The sequence below is a fragment of the Haliotis rubra genome, unplaced genomic scaffold (assembly GCF_003918875.1).
Source record: "Haliotis rubra isolate DU_JTF1 unplaced genomic scaffold, ASM391887v1 Scf1273, whole genome shotgun sequence".
Classification (NCBI taxonomy): Eukaryota; Metazoa; Mollusca; class Gastropoda; order Lepetellida; family Haliotidae; genus Haliotis; species Haliotis rubra.
Genome location: NW_025765196.1, coordinates 202,897 through 222,132, shown reverse-complemented (window position 1 = coordinate 222,132; position 19,236 = coordinate 202,897). Strand labels below are relative to the sequence as shown.

The following is a 19,236-nucleotide window of genomic DNA, read 5'->3' as shown; positions in this document are numbered from 1 at the left end:
AAACTATATGCCTTAACTGGACTGAGAATGTAAAATTATAAGATTGTAAAACAAATCAAAAATAGATAAAAACTTGAAGACAAGTAAGGTAAATTTTGGCACTGTTATACTATGGCAGCCGGTAATATATTTTTTCCCAGTTGTCACTCTCCTGGGAGGGCTGACACCGAAACGTGTTAACGTGTCATTGACCAATGAAATTAAAGTATTTTACATAAAGGTAAGATAAAGAATGTTATGGGGATACAAGGGACACTGGGACTACACACGGAGCTCTATTTAACTGTTGCATTGCAGATGACGTTGCTTGCCAAACTCCTGTACGACATGTTGGAAATGAAGGGGAACAATCAACCTCAGGGGCTACACACAAATTGGCTCAACAAGAGCCAGGTAAGCTGGAAGCTTGTCATGTAAATACGTGTATTTGCTGCAGTAGATAGAGTGCTGATCTGTTGGGTGCATAAGGTGGGGACAGTGAGAGAGTGGATTAGATGATAGTAGGTGTGGAAGTTAACCCGGGGGCTAAAAGTTATGATGCCGACCTTCGAAAGATGTACAGTACTTCTATGATGAATTGACTTTCGTTTTCCTTTAACCAAGCACACGGCTTTTATGTTAATAATGGCCGCATGTCCATGTGGTCATAGTAGTTCTTATATGTTATACTTTCTGACTGTAACCATCATTAATACAGTGCAGATAACAGTGAAGTCTTGAATATTATTTCATTGCTCAGTTTGACATTGCCCCGACTGATGATTGTCTAAGTTGAGCACATTGACAGTAATTGGTGATTACCCAGCTACATAAGAATACTCTATAAGATATTGAAAAGACAGAGTGAGTGAGTTTAGTTTTACGCCGCACTCATCAATATTCCAGCTATACAAGACAGATAGATATTATACTGAATGGGAAGGTACATTAGTTTCTTATATGTCCGTGGAAAATGTTAAAAACTCTACAATTTAACGATTAAAAAGAACAGTGTATACAAGTATTCTACTGGTATGTTGCGAATGGAACAACTAAAACATATATATTACTAACAACAAATTAGGGAAATAAATGTTAATTTTGTGAGTGTCTAACAGTATTTGGTATGTCCACCATATTTAAGCAAAATATACACCACACCTGGATTCCGGCTGTAGATCTACGTGAAGCCGGTCCAACAGCTGTATCTCTGCCGTACTGTCAATGTCTGTGTCCTTTTTCGTCGAACTGTCCATGATGGTGTCTGGTATTGTCATCTTGCAATTCAAAATTTATGAAGATTTTCATAACGAAAGGGATAGTTTCCATTCCCAATAACTAAATCAGTTCGGGTGTCATGTGTGATACCATCATGGCCAAGAATGGCCAATGACAAAACTTTGATGTGAAAACAACGTGTAACGTCATTGCTGCATCGAATCGGTTGTAACGGCCAATATAAAATATACCTTACTGTTATTGGTCGGATTTATTCATTGATAACGGGTGAAAATGTGAACATAAAACATAGCGCAGTTACAAACTGGTCCAGGTGTCTTGTGATCAGGGCTTCCACATCCTAATCTCTTTGTAACCCCAACCATTTGAAAGTACTTGTCTCGCTGTCGAGAAATTGCAGTTTTTGATTTGCCAAACATTCGAGTAACTTAGTCTTTCCTCTCTCTCTATTTTTCTCAATGAGACATTGTACTGTTTGGTGATTGCTTATACCAACTGCATTAATTATTACTCTTTTTTTTACGTCTGTTTGAACGTGCACCGCGTGCAATTTATTCAGGTCATACATCTTTATAATATTACTGTTTTATTTCTCAGGTAACATCGTCAGTATTGAGGAAGAAAATATCCGACTGAGGAAGGTGACTTTGGATCAGTTTTATATTGTTGAGGTTTAATGTACTTAAATACAGTTTAATGTTGTTTAGGGCACCGCCTCCGTGGTGTAGTGGTTAGAGCGTCCGCCCGAAGAGCGGAAGGTCGCGGGTTCGTACCCCGACCGCGTCATACCAAAAGACGTTAAAATATGGTACTTGTTGGTCCCTGCCTGGCGCTCGGCACTAATGGGTTCATCGAGGACTGGTCGGCTCGGAGTCAGTATAATTTGTCTGAGTGGGGTATTCATGCTTCACTGCCTCATGGTATCTCAGTGGACTAGTACTATAAAACCAGCTTCAGTCTGGGCTAGTACAAGCAGCCGCACATAAACATACACACGCATGCACGTCGTCATATGAGCGAAATATTCTCAAGTACGACGTTAAACCCCATTTCACCTCACCTCATGTTGCTTTGGGTTTATGCCAATCACATAGCGACGTTCATGGATGGTGTGTTAGGCTGCTTGTACAGCATCCTCTAACGTATTGCGGCCTAGAAACCAGACCACCAAGGTTACATTCTCCAGCCAGATGCTGTATCCACCAAACCACGGTATTGTTAAACAACATAGGACGTAAATACATGTAAATCTGATGATATTATCAAGAAAACAATATATTGATCGAACAATCTTCATTTGATCCATCTTTCGTCTTGCAAGATACCACACGGTAAAGAAATTTATGTATAAAACTGTCTGACGAAAGAATAATAACGGGCATCATTCTGGTTCTACTGAGATTTGTGATACTTCAGCATGTTTTCTGGTGAGATTTCTCTCCATTGACATACCTAAGCTGAATCTATAAGATGGTTTCTGAGACGATTTGTGTGACAGGGATTCTACCTGGTATTGTAGCGGTTCATGTGTTCGGTTCGGTCCACTTTTACAAAAATTACTATATCCATACTACTGGTGCCACGACCCAAAACTTATCGAGTGCCAAAATCATGAGTGTCATCGTTCACAAGGGTATCAGCAGGTATTCAACAAGGAACGCCTGCAAATTAGCCATCCTATATCCCATGCAATGCATCCTTCTTCTGTTCATGTTTAACACCACCACCACGTCTAACGCACAGAAATCAATCAAATAGTGATCAACGCCGGGGGGAGACTTCTGTCGAAACACACCAAGAGAGAAGCAACGAGCTTGCAGAACTTTACCACGATGTCATATTCTGCGAGATTTCGCTCCTAAACAATCAATGCGCTCTGAGAACGACAAAAGAAAATCCCACCTTTGAAAATTGCAAAATTCAGAATGTCAGTGTCATTGTTAGAAAATTATTTTCTCCGTCACATGAGTTTCAGATTCCTTTGCTCTAACAGCCGTTAAGGTGCAAACGTTTTGTGAGACGTAATTTCTTTTGCATTTTAATATTGCAAACAATTATGGTTAATGCTTCATCTTAATACTGGCTTCGTTTCCTCGAGTTAGTATTGTGAGAGAATTACATCAATATCTTGAATTGGAACTGCCTGACATTCCTTGCACAGCAGTGTTTTCACAGACAGCTCAGTGACCACGGTAAGATAAAACAAGCGGTAGCCATGACGGTGAGATGAATTCTTTGAAGCCTCATCACTTGGGGTAAACGGTCTGATGTACCCTCTGTGTTGCATGTACACCTCCCCTAACTGATCAAACTACACGGCAACACAGAGGGTACATCAGATCGTTCATCACTCGTGATACTGCTACAACGTATATATTAACTCCTTATTTTGCTCTGTTTGCACCCACAGAGAATAGAGGACCTGGAGTCCTTCTTTGACCGGATGTCTGTTTCTACTGCGGACAGTGGCTTTGGCACTGCGAGAAGCAGTCTGGCATCCTCGAATAAGAGTTCAATTATCCGGAGAAGTCAGAAGCCTGACGTAAACCGTGGTGACAAGATGAAAGGTGCTTTGAAGAGATTATTCACATTTGGACGACCAAAAGAGACAGGTAAGCGGTTGTGGGAGGTTAGGTAACCGTGACATTTAACACTGTTCAGGATAAACAACGGCTGACAAACCAGGGAAATAGGTTCCACACGTTGTAGCCAGCTGGGATACCAGAGGTGTGAGCATGACGGAAGCTAATGAACGCAAGCTATTATGTGCATTACATAGATAAATTGTCAGGTTTTTCGTGTTGAATTTCAGATTCAAACACAAATTGGTATATTATTGCTTCTTTCGAGAAGTTAGGTTTAATACGCACAAGAATGCGAATCAGCTGTTTGAGGTCACAAATCCCGTCTACGGGTTGTTTTTATTTCGTGGTGTTTTTTAAAAAATTACAGTATGGGTAATAAAATAGAATAACCAACGAGGTACGAGTAATTACGAGAAATATGTCATCGTTAAAATAATGTTAACAGTGCCGAGTCTTGGCGAGGCACTGTGAACATTATTTCAATTTGGGCATATTTGCGTAATCACTCGTACCGAGTATATATACGGAAATTTTCAGTGTCCTAAGAAAGAGAATATCTTCTATTATATTTCTTCAAGAAACACATAGTACTTTAGAAAAAGAACGCCCATGGGCAGCTGAATGGGGTTGTAGACGTTTTTTTCTCACATAGAACAAGTAACAGTGCGGGAACATTAATTTTGATTAAAGATAATTTTGAATATGAAGTTCATAAAACAATTTCAGATGACAATGGTCGCTTTGTTATACTTGACATTACAATAGAAAATATTCGATTTTCGGTAACAAATATATACGGACCAAATAAAGATTCGCCAGATTTCTTCCAAGACCTCTTCTCGGAATGAGAACAATTACCCGGGGCTATTAGTTCAAGATTATTACTTAGATACCTATAATATAAAGCACAGAAATAATACTGGGGCATTTGAGAAAATGAAATAAAAACTAAGCTAGGGTTGGTTGATCCGTGGAGAATGTTTAACCCAGATAAACAACAATATACATGGCGACAAGGCAACGACATTAAACAAAGCAGACTGGACTGTTTCCTTGTCTCTGAAGAAGTAATGTCTCTTGTCAAGCGCGCGTCCATAGGTGTGAGTTACAGGTCCGATCATTCTATCGTTTCACTTGAGCTTGCGCCGAGTCCCCCACAGCGTGGACCGGGTTACTGGAAATTCAATTCGTCCCTACTCTATGTCCGTGACTATGTCCATCTTGTTAAATAAACTATATGCGACACTGTATTTGAATACTATGTCTCTGGAGACTTGGAGAACTTAGAAAGTATCGAATTATCAGTGAATGATCAATTATTATTTGATATACTTAAAATGAATATAAGAAATAAAACTGTAGGGTAACGCTGAAACGTGAAATATATGAAATGGAAGCCAGATTTTCAATATTAAGTAGTGATGAAAATATAGATTTATGCTTCAAAAAGGAAAAACTTGAAAATATTAGAACTGCTAAAGTAAAAGGGCTTATATTTCGGAGTAAAGCAAGATGGTACGAAGAGGGAGAAAAACAATACGGAATACTTTATGAATTTGGAAAAGAGAAATTATATCAATAAAAACTATGGGTGAACTTTTAACGCCAAGCGCAGTTTTGACAAAAAAGGAAGACATATTAAGAGAATCTTCCAATTTTTATAATAATTTGTACACAAGTAAACGTGCAAGTTACTGGCAAAATGACATAGATATCGATGTTTAACTTACAAATGATAATCGCGAACTTTGTGAAACTGAACTCACGCTTGATGAATGTGCACGAGCATTTAAAAATATGAAGAACAGAAAAAGTACTGGTTCCGACGGTTTTAGTGCACAATTTCATAAAGTTTTCTGGAAAGACATAGGTGTAATTCTCTGGCGATCTATTACATATTCATACAAAACGGGAATTTTGTCGGATTTCCAAAGGCAAGGTATAATCACATGTATACCTAGAGACTCACGCGATAGACGCTACTTGAAAAACTAGCGACCAATTGCGTTGGCTCGTCACGTCGAAGACCCGGGTTCGATTCCCAACATGGACACAATATGTGAAGCCCATTTCTGGTGTCCCCCGTCGTGATATTGCTGGAATATTGCTAAAAGCGACGTAAAACCCAACTCACTTACCGACTCACTCACTTTTAAACGTAGACTATAAAGTTACATCCGCTGCAATTGCTTCACGTCTTAAAGAAGTCTTTCCTGGTATAATAAGTGAAACGCAAACAGGTTTGTTTATTTTAAAAAAAAGATTTATTGAGGAAACTACTAGCATACTGTATGATCTAATGCATTATTGTGAAGAACGTGAAGTCCCAGGTCTTTTAGTTGCAACTGATTTTGAGAAAGCATTCGATACAGTTGAGTGGGACTTCATTGACAAAACGTTGGAAGCCTTTAACTTTGGCCCTGTACTTAGAAATTGGGATAAACTTTTTCAAAGGAAAAGCTGTAGATCTATTTTCAATTCTGGTACATTATCAGAGTGTTTCACTTTAGGGCGTGGTTTTCGTCAAGGTGACCCGGTCGCCCCGTACATCTTTGTTGCTTGTGTCGAATTACTAGCTATTGCAATTAGAACAACAAATAAGAACATAAAAGGAGTTAAGAGAAAGGGTATGGAATACCTCATTTTCATGATACCAATTTTACACTTGAAGGATCTATGTTATTAAAGAAATTGGTACCGTGTCTGGTTTAAACCTCATCTGTGATAAAACCATAATGATATGGTTTGGTTGCAAGCGAAATTCTAATGATCAACTCTGTCCGCATATACCTCTTCGTTGGTCAAAAGAACCATTCAAAATTCTGGGTATTACTTTTTCAACTAACTATCGTGAAATGATTTCACTAAACTTTGAACAATTTTCAAAAATCAGAAAAATATTATTTTCATGGTCAAACAGATCTTTAAGTTTGAGAGGCAGAATTATGATTATCAAATAGCAGATTATCCCCCTTTTTACATACCTGTTCATGGCGCTTCCCAACCCATCTAAGCCCTCCTTTAAACGTTTGAATACTATCCTTTTCAGGTTTATCTGGGGCGGCAAACGTGATAAAATTAAAAGAAATATGTTAATAAATGACTATGAAATGGGGGGGTTTGAAAATGATAGATATCATATCTTTTTGCAAGTATATGAAGATTAAATGCATCAGAAGACTATTCAAAGCAAAGGGATTATGGCAGCACTTAGTATTTCAAACACTGTCGCCTTTGGGGGACATTGATCTTTTTAACTTTCAAGGAGAAAAACTTTTGTCCTACTCCAAAAATATTAAAAATTAGTTTGGGAAAGTTATTGTTACACTTGTATCAAAGAAACACATGCTGAATGCATTAGTAACTTTATATGTCTACCAATTATGAATTTATATATGATATAGGTCTGTTTGTTTCATGTTTTAAAACAGGAATGAAAAATATGCGAGATATTATAGAAGACGCTGGTGAAGTGAAACCTTTTCTAATAATAGAGAAGAATTTAATCTTCATGAAACATATCTCCTATATTTCATATTCTTGAAGTACATACTTAAACAATTTTTTTTTTTTTTTTTTTTTTTTTATTCATTCAAAATCAGTAGATACATGTATACAAAGCACATGATGCAACAACACTTGTACACCGTAGGAGAGAAATTCATATGGGTTGGCATTACACATATTGGGATCTTCATTAGGCTGGGAATGTGTGCAGTAGAGATGACCATTTTCTGTCAAATTGTAATATGTTTTGATTCTTACTTGCAATAAACTTTTCTGTCTTGAAGATATCACTCAATATTTTTACAAATGTATCCAGTGATAATTTATTTTTTTTAATACTTGATATATGGATATATTTTTTACTGGCAAGAAGTATGTGATTCATATCCGCCAATTAAGACTGTATATTTTGTCAGGGTAAAAGTTTCTGATGATTTATCTTCAATATATTCTTTCACTTTCAGCCAGAACGTTTTCACACATTCACATTCCCAATAAACATGTATCAAATTTTCTGACATTAAATTACAAAATGAGCAAAGTTCATCATCTACTAATTTCATTCTCAATAATTCTTTCTTTGTGTAGACAATATTGTGGATAAATTTAAACTGGAAGTCAATCAATTTGGTATCTTTTGTACATCTTCTATATTTTCTAAAAATATCTTGCCATGGAATTGCAATATCAAAGATATTTTGCCATTTTTCACATGTTGATGGTAGGTTTTCAGTAGTTATAAGTTTGTCATAGAAATATCTGGATCTCTTTGGTGCTGAAAGTAAATCTATCAGTGATGTGTTAAGATAGTGATTATGAACAATCAATAAATTCTTTCTTATAGTTTCTTTCCATTTTGGGGGTATATTTGAAAGAACCTGGTAATAGTCAAGAATTGTGCCTTTAATTTTGTAAGTTTTCTTAAGTTCACTAAATGGCAAAATACCTTGATCATTACACAAGTCTCTTATAGAGTGAATACCTTTGAGATGCCAATGTCTTATAATGAAATTACTATTTTGGAATTGGTGATTGAACCAAAGGGGTTGAGATAAGATTTGATCAATATCTGTAAAATCAGTTTGATGTGTTTTATAAAATATTCCCCATGCAGCCAATACATCTTTCCAATAGGGATTCATAATACTGACATAGTTTTCAATATTGGCTCCAAGCAGAAATATATCTTTAAATGGAAAGATACTAGGGATAGAACTGCTATTATTTTGAAGATATTTATGTAAAACTGACAGTTTTAAAGAGTTTATGAATACCTGTACATTAACCATTCTGAGTCCCCCCTCTTCATATTTTCTAATAAGTGTCGTTCGCTTTATCTTATCCCGCTTATCATTCCAGATGAATTTATAAAATATATTGTTTAATTTGTCAATGAATTCCTTTGGAGGATTTGGGAGTGAGGTGAATATATGCACCAATGATGAAAGTGCTAAAGTTTTAATAACAGTTATTTTCCCTATTAATGTCAACTTTCTTTTCCTCCAATTCCCTAGAGTTCTATTAATAATTTCTAGTCTTTTTCTTGTATTAATTACCCAAAGGTTATTTAAATTAGGATTAAGTCTTATTCCTAGAATATCAAAGTCCTCATTATGCCAATCAAGCTTAAGATCCTGGCATAAAATCATGCTACTACCTGCCATTGAGCCTATCCACACTGCTTTCGTTTTATCTATATTTATTCTTAAACCAGACATTTTGTAGAAATTATTGAGAGTGTCAGTTGCTGCCCTTAAACTTTCTTCACGCCCATCGAGAAATAATTCAGTATCATCTGCATACTGTCCAATTTTATGTTCAGTGTTATTCAATGTAATTCCTTTTATTGCAGCGTTGTTACGGATCATTATTCCTAATATTTCAGCCACTAAGATGAATATATAGGGAGAGACTGGGTCCCCTTGTCTACAGCCCCTTTCATTGTAAAAAAATTGTGATAAATGACCATTCTGTATAACACATGATGTAGCATTATTGATTAATATTTTGATCCATTTTTCCATATTGGGTCCAAAGCCAAACTTTCCAATTGTTAAAATTATAAATTCTTTAGAGACAGTGTCAAAAGCTTTTTCAAAGTCAATAAGCAACAAGAGTCCCTTTTTATCTTGTACTTTTGCTTCAAACATAATGTCGTATAATAATCTAATGTTCTCGCTAATACACCTTCCAGGTATAAAACCTGTCTGAGTTTCATGAATAAGAGTATTCAATGTTGTTTTAATTCTATTGGCTATACATGTGCTGAGTATTTTATACAAAGAATTCAGTAGGGAAATTGGGCGCCAGTTTTTTAACAACTGTCTATTTTTGTTAGCTTTTGGGATACATGTGATGACGCCTCTGTTTATTGTTGGACTTAACATATTTTGCCTGAATGCTTCTGATATATATCTACAAACCCAAATATGAAGATCTTTCCAGAAAAATTTAAAAAATTCTATTGGGAAACCATCTACTCCTGGGCTTTTGTTATTTTTCATTGATTTAACGGCTCGTGTTATTTCATCTATAGTAATATCACCCTCAAGATTTTCAGCCTGTACAGTGTGCAGTTTGGGTGTAATAATATCATCAAATATATTAATATATTTATCTGTTATTTTACCACCTGATGAGTATAGATTTTCATAAAATTGCCTTTGTTCATTTAATATAGCCTTACCATCTGATATTACTTCCCCTTTGTCATTGAGAACACTATTCATAAGTTTACTGGTATAATTTCTATTTTCGAGATGACAGAAATAGTTGGTTGGTTTTTCTCCTTCCTCATACCACTGAATTCTATTTCTTATCTGTATACCTCTTATTTCATCTTCTTTTAATTTTTCAAACTCTAATTTACATTTGGATAGTTCAGAAAGTTTAGTTTCACATATGGTTTGGAAATTTTCTCTGATTTCTTCTTCCATTGCCAAAATTTTTCCTTCTAAATTTTTGCTTTTTTCAGTTTTGATTTTTTTTAAGTAGGAAGAGAATGATATTGTTTTCCCCCTCACTTTCATTAAAAATGTTTCTAAGAACAAAGTGTCGCTTATATTAAGTTGTAGTTTAGAATCTTCAATATCACCTAGTTCATCCTCAGTGCAGTTACAGTATTCTAATTTTGTTTCAAAAAGCATATCCTTGACTGTGTTTACATATTCTTGGTTATAAAGTAATGATGTATTTAGTTTCCAGTATCCTCCACCTCGTTCCTTATTAAGTTGATTAGAAAAAGACATGGTAATTGCTGAATGATCAGATTTATATCCTGGAAGTATTGAACAATACCTTAATCTTGCCAAGGCAACACCTCATTATGATGAATTAGCCGATGCTGACTGTACTATTCTTAAACAAATATGTAACTCAGCTGACTGTAAATTTGTCTATTCACAATTTTGTGAAAATCCCATAATATCATTGGATAATCTAAACTCAAGTGGGAATCTAAGCTCGATAGTGTTTTAGCCGATACTGATCTTGCTGACTGTTTTACAATGATTAAAGCTGTTGCCATAGAGAATAAAGCTAGGAATTTTCAATTTAATATAATGCACAGAATAATCTTTACGAAGTCATTTCTTTGTAAAATAGGTATTAATCAGGATGACAATTGTACTTTATGTGGCAGAGAAATAGAAACACTAGAGCACTTACTCTTTTTATGTGAGAATACTAAGCATCTTATCTCTCAGTTTGCAAACTGGTACAATTTGAAGACTGGCACTCGCCTCAATATTGATAGTACAAAGTTTTTACTGGGGGACCCTGAGGCAAGTGTATTAGTGAACCACATTTTTATCATTATCAAGCAATATATCAATAAAACAAGATATACCTCAGCGGAATTAAATTTCGACCCAAAAATGGTTATGTCTCTTTCAAATTGATTAAACCAACAAATTGACATAGTGAGTATTTTCTAGGCCGGATGCTGCACTCTTTCATCTTTCCTTTTCTCTCTTTCCTTGTCTCTCCTTTCTTTCCCATATTTATAAAAAGAATTCACATGTTGTGCATGTAACGCGAGATAAAAAGTAGACAAGAAACCAGCAGAATACGGGCTTCCACCATTCATTTTTAAACAAATGTTTGAATCTGGAAAATGTATACTTTAACTCGTAAAATGTGTTTTCTGTAAATTTGACAATAAAAAATTAGACTGTTGCTATGGCATCAACGGTGAGCTGATCTGGGCAAGGGTGACAGAGATACTGGAACCATACTTGGAACTTTCATCTCTTGCTTTACAGAGGGCGTTGCCCGTCCTACTTCAGTACTGCGTGTGGGACATGACATGGAGTACCGGACCAAGGAGGCTGCACATGCTTTGGCTACACAAGGTATAGCTGGAAAACATCAAATGAAATACATTGAAATATATATGTATGATGTTGTTTTTAAACACATCGTGTTTGAACCAGACAATCCAGTGATTGTCACCATGTGATACGACGACAGAGCATGTGCTTATGAATCACTATCAAATAGTGAGCGTACCCTGCCCCACCGGTGGCACACGTCATAAACATATGTGGTCATATGTTCACCTGAAATAATTTGGGAACACAAAATATAGTCAAAATAGGGACTTGAATCGGACATCATTATTGTCACTGATGCATCGAATTTGGAAAATTCCACCACATGTCTACCAGAACACGTCTTGAAAGCTTTACTGAGACCTTGAATGCTGTAACCTTGATTAAAGCTGATATAGATAGAATTACCATGAAACCGCCCTCAAGTTATCAGAAATGAGCGAGCCGCTGCAAATAAATATAGGTTATCACGTGAGTGTGTTTTTCGGATGGTTAATATCCTGCATTAGGAATAAACATTGTATTTAGCGAGCCTTGGCTTACTGATTATTCCTAATGCAGGAAATTAACCATCCCAAAACACACGAGCGTGATCACCTATTTTATCATGCATTGTCATTTTTGCTATAAAAAAATAAAAAAATGCGATTTCAAATGCCACAAATCATGAAACTAAACTTCATGGAATGTCTATGACGTCAAAAATATGTACGTTACGTCACAAGCCCGGTGACATAATTTTCTCCTGATAACACAGCTGAGTGCGTTAAGTCATCTAGTTCTCAGTAAGCTTTTATGCTAAAGTACGTATTGTTGTCTACAAGTCTTGAGAAATAACAACAAACTCGCTTGGAACTTCATAACCTTCAATTAACCTTTTGAACAACAAAATACGCTTTAATGTTCCCGTGGCATTGTGCACCAACATTCCTATGCCGTTCTCTCGCTAACACTGACAGTCGGTTGGGGAACTGATGTTGGTATCTTCGTAAGCCAATGAATTTCTATTTTCGCTTTGTATTCTACTCCATCTATCATAACCAGGCATGAATGTTCTGGGATCAAAGCACTGACAGAACCGTAACCACGACCGTCCATCCGGACACGATCGCCGACGCTTGAAGCCATGTTTGTTTACACTTTCAAAGTAGTCCCTGAAATTTTCATATAACCTCTCTAAGTTGCATCGATATCCGTATATGATGACCCCAACGAATACCGAAAATATCCGGTGACTTTATCCATTGTATGATAATAACCATTATTAGTTCTTTTGACAAGGCACCCGTGAAGAGCCACCTCCTCGTGGTGGGTGCTGGGTAACACCAAGTAGCTCTTCGACCCCCCCCCCCCCTGTGGACCCGGGAGTATATTTGGTCCACCAACCCGTTTGTCGTGGGTTGCGCGCCTGTGTCGGTTGAGAGGACGAGAGTCTGGTGGTTGAGGGCACTGGGAGCCTGGATCGTGTTCCTTTTGTCCAACACACCACTTTGCCCCTTACTTCACCCAGACGGGAGGTAGAACTGGCCCGATTCTATCAATCGGCTGGTCACGCCAAGCCGTGTGCTACAACTATGTACTATTGCACATATTTTTTGAAAATTATTACATGATATATTTTAAGTCTTGACGAATTTTTTAACTCAAAATTTCAAATTGACAATTTCATGTATGTTTTTGCCTAGAGTCGTATGCCCAGAAGGCGGTGGCTCATGGGCCAATCTGGTGGAATTATTAATCTTTTAATTTTTCTGCCGAAGTATATCATCCGGGTATCCCTGGTGCTGCAAGCTGGAGATCCGCTTGTTTTTAGTATTGTCCTTGTGATACTCCGTGGTGGGTGGGGAGCTCGGATGACGAACCATTAAAACTTAACCATGGCTTACGAAACTCCCAATAAGAAAACCAAACGTCAATTAGACACTGATCCAGTTGATAATGATCAAACACTGCCCACGTCCACTGGCTACGATTTCTTGTCATTGAAACTGTTGATAAGACACCATTAAAGTTGAACCTTTTGGCATATCTAAGGGCATTCAAGGTATTGCCGGTGAAGTTAAAAATATTAAACGTTAAGTTCCTGTGCTTTGCTGGATGAGTGTGGAAAACGGCAACGAACCACCAACCTTATGAGTACGATTCGTTTGTCGGCGTTCCGGTCAAGGTCACGGCTCATAAAACACTAAACACGAGCAAGGGAATCATCAGAGACCGTGATAGATTGTTTGCAGATATGTCGGAACTTGACATCGTCTCTGAGATGAAATATCAAGGCGTTCTCTATGTCAAAAGTTTCACAACCAAGAAAAACGACGCTGTTATAAAAACACCTATCTGTTTTCATTTTCATCACCAAATGCTCCAAAATCTCTGAAGGCAGGATATTGTAACATCAATGTTGACACGTACATTCCGAACCCTCTAAGGTGCTTCAAATGCCATAAGTTCGGTCATGGTGTAAATACTTGCACATTGTCTGTTGTATGTGCCACCTGTTGCGAAAAGACACATACAACAGAAGATTGTGACAGTAATGTCAAAAAATGTACCAACTGTGAAGGGGATCATCCCTCTTACTCTAAAAACTGTCCTGTTTGGAGATATCAAATTGAGATAAATAAGATAAAATTCACCCAAAACATCACTTTTGCAAATGCCCAAAAAATTGTCCAAAGCTCAGAACATAAGGACAGCTATGCTTCCGTAACCAGACCTTTATCAGAAGCAAACACTGGAGTCACAAAGTCATCTGCAAGTTGTCAGACAAACTTGACCTGGGTTAAAACGGAATCTCCTCAGATATTCTCACCTGCAACATCTACTCAAACAACAGAATCAGTTCCCAGGACGTCTCAAAGCCAATGTGAAACATTCTCTGATCTCAACTCATCATCTCAGTCGACATCAAAGTCTACACAGCTCGTTAAAGGCAAATATATGAAACAAGATTCTCTGAAAAAACTCAGTGGCAGAGCCTCAATAGGGTCGGAACATCATATCAAATTATACAACAAATATAGACCCCCAATAAAACCTCCCAAAAGATAGTTTATTATAATCCTATTATACAGTGAAATTGTAGGGGTTTAAGGGCTAATTTCCATGAATTACACATTTTAGTCCAGGATTTTACACCGTCAGCATTCTGTCTGCAGGAGACCTATTTAAAAGAGACAGATACTATTGACCTGCGTCTTTTTAAGGCATATCATTGTTTTTCGCCTCCGAGTGAAAGGGGCCACTGGAGGATCTTCAATCCTAATTAAACATAATGTTATCCATAGCCCTGCTTTATTTACTACTCATCTCCAAGCTGTTGCAGTGCGACTTACATTACACGTTGCATTTACATTATGTTCTATATATATCTCACCATCATCAACCTTTCAGAAGACTGATCTTCAAACTTTATATGATCAGTTACCCAAACCCTGTATTATTATGGCGAATTTAAATGGCCACAACCCTCTCTGGGGTGGTACAACTACTAATGCTAAAGACAAACTATTGGAAGAGTTCTGCTCCGATAATGATTTGTTCATATATAATGATGGTTCCAACACATATTTACATCCTGGTACAGGAACATATCCCGCTCTCGACCTGTCAGTCACAAATTCAGAATTACTGAATGAATTTGAATGGTCAGTCCACGATGACCTCTGTGGAAGTGACCATCTTCCTACTATACTAAATCCCGTTACTTCATCTGATGTTCCTCCATCATCAAGGCGGAATTTTAAAAAGGCTGACTGGGCTTTGTATGAAACACTGTGGAAACACTGAAAAACTTAAACCTGAACTTTTTATTGACGTTCCTGATCCTGTCAGATGTTTTTCTGATGCACTGAACATCATGGCTGATGAGTGTATACCAAAATCCTCTGCAATTCCACATATTCGAAAACCTTGGTTCAACGATAAATGCAAACAAGCTTGGAAGGCAAGGAAAAAAGCAGAACGTTATTTCCGTTGCCACCCTATGGAGCATAATTTTAAATTTTAAACTGCTGAAAGGCGGCGTACCACTAAACAGAATAAACATCAATCTTGGCAAAATTATGTATCCAAAATAAATTCTCGAACGCCCATGTCCAAAGTATGGAACATGGTGCAGAAAATTAAAGGCAAAGGTACCAAATCTAGCGTCCATCATCTTAAACATGGAGATCAATTACTTACTGATAAATCTGATATTGCGAACAAACTGGGTGAAACTCTTCCTAAACATTCTTTCTCTTCTAATTATGTGCCTAAATTCCAGCAATATCAAAAACAACAAGAAAGGAAACCTCTTAACTTTAATTCAGATAATGGGGAAGACTATAATGAACTATTTTCTATTCATGAACTCCATGCTGCTCTTGATCAAGCTCACAATACTGCTACAGGAGCAGATAACATACATTATCAACTCCTGAAACATTTACCGGAATCCTGTCTAGTAACTCTTTTAAATATTTTTGATGATATTTGGACGTCAGGGAAATTTCCTTCCTCATGGTGTGACTCTATAGTAGTACCCATATCTAAACCTGGACGTGACCATACGGATCCGTCCAATTTTCGACCAATTTCACTAACTAGCTGTGGACGAATGATAAATAATCGACTTGTTTGGTACTTGGAAACAAATAACCTTATAGCAGACATACAATTTGGTTTCCGTAAAACAGAAGTACTGTCGATCACCTAGTGCGTTTGAAAACATTTGTTAAAAACGCTCTAATTGTAGAATCATGTGTCATGATGTTTAATTTGCATAACTACCGGAAGTGTCTGTCTTGTCTTCTACCACACATGCGTCCTCTATTTTCCGTCCCGCCTGCCATGCTTGTGCGGAGTCTTTCATAACTTTCATTTCTTAAGTTTTGGTATAATCAACTTTGGACTCATGTCTTCGAAACGTAAGTGTTCCACTTGTAAAGAAGCTTTATCTGGACACGACGGGCCTTCCGGACGCTTATGCAAACAGAATGAAGACAACCTTTACCTCGTAGACGAAAGTTCCTTCGCTGCAGCGGCAGAAGACACCGGCTCCCGTGAAACGAGAACTTCAGGATAGTCTTCCTTTGCCTCAGGACGCGCAGAAATCTGCACTGGTCTCGGACTTAAATGAAACGATCCAGGCTTTAGAACGTCAAAACGGGGAGTTAGTGTCACAAATCTTAGCAGTGCGGCTGACGGGGAAAAAGCAGTCAACCGTTACCTTATCATCGTTGAGGAAGGACAAGACTGCCGTCAGCAGAGCGGATAGCAGAGCTCGTCAACTATTAGAATTAGACAGAACTACTGATTCGTCCTCCGACGACACCAGCTCAGAGCCAAACTCAACAGCCAAACAACCAGGTACGTCTGGATATTCTTTACTGAAACGAATAAAAGGGAAGAAGCCTAAATCAGGTTTCACTCGCACAGCAAGTTATAAAGCAGTTTTCGATGTTGCTTGGCCACAAGAATATTCTGGGAGTGAGGATACCTTGTATATGAACTTGTCAGTACCAGATTATCAGGGTGAAACACACATAATCCAATATGTTGAACTTTCATGCTACAAAGACAGTAGAGCTAACCACCTCATACAGTGCATGTTTTATGTTGAGAAATTCCTGTGGGCAAATGTTTTGCGTTTCCATCAAGATGTACTGCATGAGATTGAAAGTGGTCGTGCCACATGGAGTGATAGCTTTGAACATACAAAGGCCAGGAGACTTTTGGACCCCTAACCTGCCATCTACTGTGGCCCTTTCCAGAGGGGAGCATGCAGCAAAAAAGACAGGGAGCACAAGAATGCTCGTGGGCATCTGGAACAACATATTTGCAGCCAATGCCTCACACGTCGCCGGGTTTCTGCGAATCATCCAGCTAAACACTGCAAGCAGGTTAACACACCTTATAACAGGAATGCTCAGGCCAATCAGTTCAGAAGAAACTCTGATCATCAATCATCAAGTAATGCTCAGATGACATGACCTATCAAGGACACCCTAATGATTGCTCATAATTACTTCATTCAGTTACATGCTAAAATTTTCAACTCATGACTTCCAAATTGCAAAGGCAAGCGGCTCTCTGTGGCCTCCAGTATTAATATAAACTTTCTCCGAAGAAAGCTTGTCAATAACAGGGATACCGAATACAACGTTTCAGGGCTTGTTCTGGCCCCATCATCAGGTAAACTGAACAGTAACTGTTAACTCTGGCCGTGACGTCACAATGCTTATGACGTCACAATGCTATGACGACGCAATACATGTGGTGGTCAATAGATACAGATGACATGGCTAATAGAATACATGTTATTATGAATATATAAGATGTCATTTACTGCAAAATTAATGGATCAGTTTAGAACTGTGCAGATACTTATACAAAACTGTTGATTGAATTAGAACTGTACGGAGACGTATTTATAAATGTATAGAATGTAAAGTAATAGCAGTGTATACATAGAAATTATGCTTTATACATGGGAACAGTGACGAGGTAGGGTATTGTCTTATTGTTTTATGTACCATGCATTTGGGAGGTAGACACCCTGGTCCCTGTTTATTGCTGGTTTTGTGCGTTTGATGAAGATAGCCTCAATCAACTTGCGTTTACGCCAGTTAGGATTAATCATAATGTGTTCAGAAACTGCAGATTTCAGATCTGATTTGTCCACTGAAGTTTTGTGTTCTTTCACACGTGTAGCTACTGGTCTGCCTGTCTCACCAATGTAGATGTCACCACAGTCACATTTCAGTTTATACACACAGCCTTTAGGGTTGGATATAGCGTGATTGCACCCCTTACCATTTGGTAAAACTTCAGTGGACAAATCAGATCTGAAATCTGCAGTTTCTGAACACATTATGATTAATCCCGATCAATAAATTGACTGGGAAACTGAAGTCCCCTCAAAAAACATCAGTGACTGGCGTAAACTCAAGTTGATTGAGGCTATCTTCATCAAACACACAAAACCAGCAATAAACAGGGACCAGGGTGTCTACCTCCCAAATGCATGGTAAGGGGTGCAATCCAACCCTAAAGGCATGGTAAGGGGTATATCCAACCCTAAAGGCTGTGTGTATAAACTGAAATGTGACATCTACATTGGTGAGACAGGCAGACCAGTAGCTACACAATTTTGCAGTAAATGACATCTTATATATTCAAAATAACATGTATTCTATTAGCCATGTCATCTGTATCTATTGACCACCACATGTATTGCGTCGTCATAGCATTGTGACGTCATAAGCATTGTGACGTCACGGCCAGAGTTAACAGTTACTGTTCAGTTTACCTGATGATGGGGCCAGAACAAGCCCTGAAATGTTGTACTCAAGAATAAAAAGAAGATGTAACCCAGAACAATCTCTATCTTCATCAAATAGCATCTTCTAAAATGCCAATCAAGCATCTAGGGATACCGACGTTTTAGATTTTATGACTTTTGGATGGCCAGTGGGCTACACGAAGTGTCTCCTCCTTTACCAAAGGCTAGTCATCAGAATCATAGGTCAGTTATTAATTTCAAGGCACATATAGAAGATTTCATTGTGAAGGAACTTCACTACGGAGCCATTATGGGCCCTTTTGCCTCG

At 37.7% G+C, this 19,236-nt stretch overlaps 1 protein-coding gene across 2 annotated transcripts in view; it reads left to right on the top strand.

The window, feature by feature from the left end:
• The first annotated feature begins 131 nt into the window (after positions 1-131).
• The window catches only part of LOC124266707 (ankyrin repeat and SAM domain-containing protein 6-like), a 38,540-nt gene continuing 19,435 nt past the window's right edge, over positions 132-19,236 (top strand). For both annotated transcript variants that reach the window (XM_046701504.1, XM_046701502.1), the window contains exons 1-4: positions 132-393; positions 1,816-1,859; positions 3,629-3,830; positions 11,573-11,662. In XM_046701504.1, the coding sequence (XP_046557460.1) occupies positions 3,662-3,830; positions 11,573-11,662 (259 nt within the window). In that variant the 5' untranslated portion in view covers positions 132-393; positions 1,816-1,859; positions 3,629-3,661. The remainder of the gene's footprint in view (positions 394-1,815; positions 1,860-3,628; positions 3,831-11,572; positions 11,663-19,236) is intronic.